Consider the following 9,146-nt stretch of genomic DNA (forward strand, 5'->3'; position numbering starts at 1 on the left):
ACCATTAATGGCCGATAACATTTGTAGTACGTATCCTCCACATCTTCTAAGGAACGGTCTCTATCCTTCTTCACAAAGTACTTTGCGGCCTCAACCAATTGCTCTTGAAATTTTTTGAACATCTCTTTCGTATAAATGGAAGCGGCATGTTGCTCCAAGGCGGTGTTCAGTCGCATGCAATGAATTTTATGACGTGTATTATAATCCTCGTCTTTCTCACGCATAAATTATTTTTCTAATGCTTTTTGTGCACCCTCAACAAATTCTTTCAACCCCATGCAAGACCCTACATAAGCATCAAAAAAGGCATTCATTCCTTCGCTTCTTGAAGTTGTTCTTTGACCCGCGGAAAAAATGTTACGTGTATAAGCATCAATCCACTTATTCTTCAAATTATACAAGCCTTGTAACCATGTATTATCCTCCAACTTGTACTTCAAGATCAATGTTTTCCACCTATCCTCAAAAATTTCTTCGGTCAACGAGTGATATATGCAATTGTTGAAGTCACCTTTAAATTCCTCCTTTGCATAGTAGGTTGAGAGCTTCTCCGTAAATTTGATAATAATGTGCCACGAACACAACAAATGTGTCGTGTTCGGTAGTTGAGATTGAATTTCCCCCGCCATTGCTTGATCTTGATCGGTGATAATAGCCAAAGGTGCTTTTCCTTCACCGGCCTCTAACCAAGTACCCAAAACCCACTCAAATGTAGTCTTTAATTCATCACGCATTAGTGCAAAATCAAAGAGAACCGGTTGATAGTGATGATTCACCTCGGTGAATGGCACAAACGGCATAACATACCTATTTGTTCGATATGTTGTATCAAATGCAACCACATCACCAAAATTTTTGTAGGCCAACAACGACCGGGGGTCAACCCATAAAAGACACTTAATCTTCCTTCTTCATCAATTAGAGTCCGAATAAAAAAATTTCCTCCACTTTCCTCTTCTAACCTATGTAACAAATCCAATCCCGCTTGCGCATCATTCACACCCAAATTATCTTTTCTAAAATCTCGCATGACATTTCTCAAGTGTTGGGCATGAAACCCTACTTGCTCCTCTCCTTCATGCATTTTTCCAAATATATTCATTTGTTGTCTAGGCGCAATACCCGAAACATGTAAACTCTTAATTAAATTCTTTTGGGCGGCGGTTACATGTCGCTCCCTTTTAATCAAATTCATCTTAGAAGGCGACACAACATCGTGATTGTGATTTAACTCCAACGATGTTATCTCCCAATGCCTTGTATTTCGCCTATTAATCACATAGATCCTAAACTTACATCCACTTCTAGGAAGTTTATCTCTACGCCTTTTCTTCTTCTCACTACCGACACTTCCTATCAAAACTTCTTCATCCTCTACGGGTTCTTTATCGCGGTTTTCCGCTAAATTACAAACATAAGTACGGGCATATATTGTTTTGTCCACACGCCTTTGTGTATTTTGGATTTTAATTGCAAACCCATTTTTCAAAGCATAGGCCCTAATTACATTTTCGGCGGCTACCAAATTAGGAAAATTTTGACTCAAGAAAGGAATTACAATATCTTCTTCCCCAACAACACTCTTATCCCTACTCTCACTACTATTATGCGCAAACTCACTATTTTTATGCAAATCTTCATTTTCAAATCTATGTTCACTAACATAAACATCTTCATCACAATCATCAACAAGGTTAACATAATTTACATTATCATTACGTAAGCAACTACCACTAATATCAACAACCTCACTATTTAGAACATTATCATTTTTTCTCAAAGCTTTTCTACCTTTAAACCGAGCAAACATCTCATCCATAACTACAACAAAAAAAGCAAGAAATTGAGCTTACCAAATGTAATTAGTGAATAAGTTTGAACAAAATCAAGACTTCCCCCAAATTTGCTCTCCAAATTGACAAATGCTGCACAAAAAGGAAAGTGTGATCATTTTAGGGTTATAAACTGCAAGTACAGACATTCCGCTATTATCCACAGATGGGAAATATGTTCCGCGGAAAAAAAAGGTGGAAGGGAAGCTTTCCGCGGATAAAAAGCGCGGATAGGCGAATTTTTTTTTAATCCTGGCAATCCACGATCCAACGGCCAGGAGATAGTGTGTTGGTTAAGGATTTTCTGACACATGATTGTCAGGGAACAGGATCCCTAATTTTATTGGGAAGCTCAAAGAAAATTAGATTTCAAGATATTGCGTTGGACTCGGATTGTTGGGATTTACCTGCTTTAACAACTTTACACTTGACTCGCCTACATTATGACTATACTCACTACTTACCCGAATTATGTTTCACCTGCTTGCCTGCCTTAAGTACTTTGTGTCTTACTGATTGGGATTTAGGAAAATTGTCTTTTTCTTTTAATTTTCCTGCTCTAGCAACTCTTCGTTTGTCTAAATGCAAATTTCCTCAAGTTATTTGGAACTTCCCAGCTTTAAAAAGTCTAGCGCTTCATGACGTGGTATTTCCTGAAAATATGAGGCGCATATTTGCTGCACTTGTCAGTCTACAGAATCTTTCATTATCTTTCTACAAAAAGTCTGTAGGTTATTTTCAGTTGCCTTGTCCTCAATTGGTGAACCTGGAGATCAAGGTCTGCTACTGCCACAACAGTGGGAATCAGATGGGTTACATTAGTGTTCTGGCACCAAGACTCCGCAACGTCACTTCTGTTGGTATCTTTAAAATAAGATTAGACATGTCAAATTTGGACAATGTTCATATCAAATTTAAGGGGAGGGATTGATGACCTCGTGATACTCCCACATGAGCATTTGAAAGCATATTATTCAGGATTAAGACATATGCTTTTGAAATTTGGTAGTGCTAAGAATCTTCATCTCGGGTTGGAGACCATAGAGGTAACCTTGTTGTTTAATGTTCTTATGATGATATCAGAACTAACCGCCCTTAATATCCTTCTTTGATTGAAGATATAAATATATTTGATCTGTGATTTATCAAAATTCTGGCTTTGTGAAAGTTTAATGTCTTAGCATGCCTTCTTCTAGAAAAAATGAGTTAAAATACTATTAAGTCATCCTATATTCTGTCCTCTTTAGCCCATATCCGTGTAACTCTGATTTGGAGAAGTATGTGTTAATCTTTAAAAAAAAAAAACTTTAATTATGAAAATGCATGTGATAATGAGACTTTAATACGCTCTCGCTATTATCAAGAACAAACAGTTATTTCTTTAACTATTGTATGTACTCAGCATCTCTTGCGGTATCAAACCGTTGAGCTTTAATATTCCATCCACAGGTAGTCTCTATTGCCCCCATTCTGAAATATCTAGTGGACAGTGGTGGCCTGTTTGTTAGTAACCCTTCTCATTAGCTGTTTCAGTGATTTGGCTCCTGTAAAATCCAGATATATCAAAAAGAAAATGCTTGAGCAAGTGGCTCATCACTTTTTCATGTTGGTATATGTTCAAATGCAGATCTAAATTACAGTTCTTTGACTGCTGTTGTGTGTATTACTCAATCTCGTGTTATATTTTTTAGGCTCTAACTTTAATTAAGGACTATCTTGTCGGTCATCCTTCTCCGTTCAGTAACTTGAAGTATGTGAAGCTACCACTGGGATGTAAAGAACCAAAAATTTGCAGAACTCTAAGAAGCTACTTGCTTGGTGGTTCTCCAACAGGCACAATCATCACAACATTATTTTTCTCTGTTTTTCCTGTTGGAAGGAACTGTGCATTTAGCAGTTAGTATGCATGCCATGTATATCTCCTTCATGTCAAACAGATAGTTGCAGAAGAACATTATTGTGTATATTGTTAGATGAAAAATGATATATCTGAAATGTGTATTTGTTTTATTGATCTGTCTTATCTATCCCTATTATATACTCCAAAGACTCTAACAAACTTTGTACACTAGAGATGACAGCTGTATCTAGCTGTTAGATTGGACACGTGGACAACACTGAGCTTGACTCCAGACTCCTGTTGTTATCACTCTTGTATATCACTTGATGTTGCAGCTTGAATGTTGGTTTTGCAGTCTCGTTAAGTTGTATATTGTTAACACTTCCAGCAGGAACACAAATTTAAGAAAATTAATTTCGCCTTTTTAGAAACTTTGGAAGGGATAATTAAAGTTTAGAATATAAATATATAGGAGTACATGTACTTTGATATGCCAAATTTTTTCCAGAATTTGTAAAACATAATGTTATTTAACATTTGTATATATGTCAAATAACATATAATATGACAAGAAAAGATACTTTTCTTATAAAATTACACGGAGTTCATTTTTTTGGTATATATCAATGTACATGTACTCATGTTCTTCGGTAGATATATGTACACTTATAATTTTTTCATATAAAGTTTATGATGTTTCTTGCTAACTTTTTATATGCGAGTGAGAAGTGTTACATATATATTATATATAATATAATTTCACAACAAACAAATAGGCTTTTCAAAAAGAAATTCAGCAGCACACGCGGCACCGGTGCACCTCATGTTAGTATGACATGAATTTACACAAGTAACTCATAATGAGTAATATATTGAACACAGGTTTACTTCACTTCAGACATTGCTTCTCTGTAATCACTACAGAGTGAATCACAGGCCATGCAATTTTCTTCCTCCTGTTTTTTGCTTGACATAATAAATTTATGTAGGATTTGTTTCGAGCTTCAGTTCAGAGCTCTAGAAATCCACGAGATCCTCAATAAACTGTCCAACTGAACTATACGATGAGCTGCCCTTTGCAATAAAGCATATGCCTTTCATTTCTTTCGCTTTATTCCTTGTCTCACTTTCTTCCTGCATCAGACACCTTATACCCTCTCTATCCTCTTGTTCCTTCACAAAACAGTCAGTGCCTTTTACATAGTCCCTTGTAATCTTCACTGGCAGTTCCAACTCCTTCACCAGCTCAAAAGTATTTAGTTGCTGCTTAGCATACATAGGCCAAGCAGCAACCGGTACCCCACACCATATACTCTCTAGCATCGACTTCAATCCCCAGTGGGAAAGAATAGTCATTTGTAGAGTCAAAAGACAGATTCATTATGAGAATGCTTATGGAAATTTGATCTCGACTGACTAGGAGCTCGTAACCTTAACTGCAGATACTAGATGACCAACAGCTGGTGCAGGGAGAAAGATCACCAACAAAAATTGGACATAGATACAATTGCGAACTACACACGCACACGCATACACACACAAATACTACATGAAAGCATACAGATTGAACTGATATTAGACAAATTACCAAAAAATTACTTTCTTGATTTTTTTTTTGTGAATTATCTTTTCAAAATGTTTGCAAAAACATGGTTTGCAACTTAAAGTAATCAAGTGCAACTTTTTTTTTCACGGATTTTTTAAAAAAATTGAATTTACTTTTGGTTGATTTTTGTTGAATGTAGTTGCATTTGGTTGGAAAGTCCTATTTTTGCAAAAAACAAAAAAAATCGTATTTTTGCAAAAAGTGAAAATAAAAAAGCAAATTTTTATAATAATAATAAAAATCGTAGTTTTCAAAATAGCCCTTGATATTATTCTGGACGGGCCATCATAAAGTATAATAAAATAGTTGTCCAAGGCTCCATGCAATGGAAGCTCATTTGGAGTACTCTCCCTTCTCTCAATTTCTCTCCACTTCACTATGGAAACTCTGCTAAAGAAATTAAGTTCATTGACACTTTTTTATCTCACTGAAATATTGAAATGTAATCTCTCTTTCAGTTGACACTCCTCCAGATTTAGTTTACGGGATTCTTGATTATGCAATTGCGCACAGCGGTCAAGTGCTAATTCTTGATACTGTACATCCTGAGCTTGATGTTGTTAAATTACCCACCATCACTTCCATGAAGAAACCTGTATTGAATCTATATTTTGGTGAATTATTAAATTCACATAGTTGAAATTTATATCACAACAATACCACGATGAGTCACATTGGTATTTAATGAAAAAAATCAAATACTTTTGACGTCTCTGGATGGCTAAATCTATAACTAATGTTAACTCAAGTCTGTACAAAAATGACCTGCCAGAATCCAGTATATTAGCTTTATATTCAAAATGATTCTTTATTAAATTAGGTTTCTGCAGGAAATGGTTGTAACTAACACCCCTGTTCCAAGAGACTGGCATATTCACTGTCTGTTTATTTGGTCAAGCACCTCTAAGGAAAATAAATAGAAACCAAGTAGCCTTTTATAGATGTATACGAGGAGCAAATGAGCTTCGGCAGGTGTACTCAACTATTGGCCTTTATTTATTTGGGCTGTTCTTTATATTAACTAACAGGCTTCGAAATATTATATTGCTCCCAAATAGTCCTCCTTAGGTTTCTTACATCCCTGTCCTGCATCATAATGTTTACTGGACTACTTTCTTGTCCAATGCTTTTGTTAAGAACTTGATATTATTATAGGATGATGTGTTATTATTAATCTCAGTGGCAAATGTTACCAAAGTTTCTGCTTTTTTGTGCAGAACAACACGATTCCTAATTTGGTACCAGCCGAGACAGGCTGAAAATGTGGTGATACAAGAACCTTTGACAGCTCCAAGGAAGGTGTACTTTGATGCTAAAGATATAAATAAAACTGTGTCCATTGACATAGTGGATATAGGGGTGCAAGAACAAGATCCGGTGGCTAATTCTCAAGTACAAGCTCACAAGGTTAGACAGGTTGTTGCTCCAGTTGAAGGGACAGGCAATGATCGGCCAAGCTCTTCCAAGAAAAAATAGTGATTTTGGGATATGGCGGGGTCATTAAGTTAACTCTGAGTTTGTGTATCTACTTGATCTCATTATGAATAAGTACCCAGAAACTTTTGAGCACTATAGCACCAAGATTAAGAAATTTTGTACTATGGAGCTGAATCTGTTGTGCACCTCAATAAGTGACTTTACTAAAATGTCCATGGATAAGGTTGAAACTGAGGTGATTGCCGAGTACAGGGCTGTTTTTTCTGAATTGCAGAAATATGGATTCAGTTTATTAAGTTGGCTTGAGAACCATCTGAACTTCGTGGAACAGCTCCGATTTTCAAATCCCCTAATTCCTGAGCTTTGTGCAGTTAAGTGTCAAATTTATGATGCGAAAAGTAAGTACGAGTTGCAGACTAAATTGCAAGACCTGAAGACTGCCCGTGCTGAGAAGATGGAAGATGTGTTTGGAACTATGGGTGCAAACCTTGCTGTTGGCTGCATTGGAGATTATCTATTTTGTGTTTGAGTGTTTTTTGATGCCGTAGTATCTTGTCCAATGCCCTTTAAATGGAAGTCTAGTCCTCGAGTCTCTCTAGTGCTTTTGTGGTATAATGAGTACTGACATGGTACGTTGTTCATGGTGTTTTGTTTCTTACAAAACGTCGTGGATGTGTTTGTATGTTTGTTTGGTGTTTTAAGATGTTTCCATGCGGAGAAGAAATGACAAATAGCAGGAAAAGGCAGACTGAGTATATTTTTTGGAAAGCTTAATTAGCTGTTCAAACGAGCGTGCTCCTGTCCCTTTTCTCAGTCGCAGAAGTATACATTTCTCAATTAAGTCTATTTAAAATTTTGAGGTTCTGAATTTCAATCGCGGTTCTAATTTCTAATTTCTTCAATGTTGGTCCAAGATTTGTTATTAGTAAAACCCGGATTGTTTTTTTACTATTCTACCTTACGGTGGGGCGATATACGGGTCTTGGTTAATATTTATATATTTTTAATTTTATTTTATATAATTTTATTAAAATTCTATATAAATAATTAAATACTAAATAATAATTATATAATTATAATTTCAAGTTAGGTTCAAATAGTACAAATAGTATATGATTGATGAGATCTTATAGTGTAGATGTTTGTTGTTAGTCATTGATGAGATCTTATTCATAAATAATAATAATATAGATGTTTGTTGTTAGTGAGTCAGATTCGAATCTGAAAACTTATATATATTTTTATAAATAATATAAATGTTTGTTGTTAACAAGATTCGAACCTGAGAACTTATATGTATCTTTATAAATAATAATATAAATGTTTGTTGTTGACGTGATTTGAACTTGAGAACTTGTGGAGTGTATTTTTTAGTATTTGGATATAACAGCTCTGATTATTTGATGAAGAAGATCCAACGACTTTATTTTTTTAGTATTTGGATATAACGACTCTGATTATTTGATGAAGAAGATCCAACGATTGTGATGAAAATGGATAACCAAAATGAGGGGTTAACCAAATTATAAATTATACCCCCATTTCAGCTATTATAATATAAGTATAGATTTCTTAACTTTATTATCGATACGATTACTTCTTTCAAAACTTGTGCCTTCACGAAAAACTAATAAAAGAGTTTAAGATTATCTTATCCTTTGTCTATTAATATTGATAATTTTTTTTTTGCTAAATTTATTAATATTGATAATTGATAATAACATACTAGCCTAGCCTAATAATCCGTACGAATTATGGGCCATTTTCAAGTAATATTGAAATATATTGTATATTATTTTTGAAATATGCAATTAAAAAGTAGAGCATGTAATCTCTAGTAATTTAATTAAAATATACAAAAAATAGCAAAGGAAGTAGTTTAGGCTCAATAATTATTTAGATCCTTTATGTGTAATAAAATTTCTAAAATTTTATTTTGAAAGAAATAGTACGATAATTTTTGTGATCAATGATTTTTTTTTATTTTAACTTATAACAGATCGAAAGAAATCATATTTTTAATGTGTGCATAAGTTTTATTCATGTGTAAAAAATCAAAAATGAAAATAATTTTATAATAACACTAAACCGTTTCATACCAATTAAACAATTACAAAAAATACAATATTTCATTCATAAACTTTTAAATATATGTAATTTTAATGATATGAAATAATATATGATTTACATTTTTCTATAATATAATATTATTAAAAATCGTTTAAGTCAATATATTTTTCAAATTACATTAACTGTTAGAATTATTTTCTATATAAAATTGGAAAAAAAAATCTAATTCTGTATAAAACAAAAATTAGAGTTTAAAATTTACTCTTTATGAATTCATTATAATTAAAAAGGTCAAATACACATAATTTAAAATTTAATATTAATATACATATTGTTTTGACATATATAGGCACCAGTCGAT

The 9,146-nt window shown here is 33.8% G+C and overlaps 2 protein-coding genes and 1 long non-coding RNA gene across 3 annotated transcripts; 1 reads left to right on the forward strand and 2 right to left on the reverse strand.

Annotated features, from left to right (window-relative positions):
• Nucleotides 1-227: 227 nt before the first annotated feature.
• LOC141685830 (protein FAR1-RELATED SEQUENCE 5-like) lies at nucleotides 228-1,819 on the reverse strand. Its single transcript, XM_074490910.1, has 2 exons — nucleotides 963-1,819; nucleotides 228-807 (listed from the first exon to the last, which is right to left on the reverse strand). Exons 1-2 carry the CDS (start codon nucleotides 1,817-1,819, stop codon nucleotides 228-230), a joined length of 1,437 nt encoding a protein of 478 aa, XP_074347011.1.
• A 485-nt stretch (nucleotides 1,820-2,304) lies between these two features.
• Nucleotides 2,305-3,842, forward strand: LOC141683023 (uncharacterized). The gene is made up of 2 exons (XR_012560064.1): nucleotides 2,305-2,878; nucleotides 3,282-3,842. It is a non-coding gene; the product is annotated as an uncharacterized LOC141683023 (long non-coding RNA).
• An 847-nt stretch (nucleotides 3,843-4,689) lies between these two features.
• On the reverse strand, nucleotides 4,690-5,028 carry LOC141685831 (UDP-glycosyltransferase 71A16-like). The gene has a single exon (XM_074490911.1). It carries the CDS (start codon nucleotides 5,026-5,028, stop codon nucleotides 4,690-4,692), a length of 339 nt encoding a protein of 112 aa, XP_074347012.1.
• Between the last annotated feature and the right edge of the window lie 4,118 nt (nucleotides 5,029-9,146).

This window comes from Apium graveolens, chromosome 9 (assembly GCF_009905375.1).
Source record: "Apium graveolens cultivar Ventura chromosome 9, ASM990537v1, whole genome shotgun sequence".
Taxonomy (NCBI): domain Eukaryota; kingdom Viridiplantae; phylum Streptophyta; class Magnoliopsida; order Apiales; family Apiaceae; genus Apium; species Apium graveolens.

Excerpts from the sequence above, each read along its gene's own strand:
- LOC141685831 (XM_074490911.1), bottom strand. The coding sequence starts at position 5,028 with ATGACTATTCTTTCCCACTGGGGATTGAAGTCGATGCTAGAGAGTATA.
- LOC141685830 (XM_074490910.1), bottom strand. The coding sequence starts at position 1,819 with ATGGATGAGATGTTTGCTCGGTTTAAAGGTAGAAAAGCTTTGAGAAAA. Across the intron at positions 808-962 it reads GGATTGGATTTGTTACATAG|GTATGTTATGCCGTTTGTGC; the intron begins GTTAGAAGAGGA and ends TCGAACAAATAG.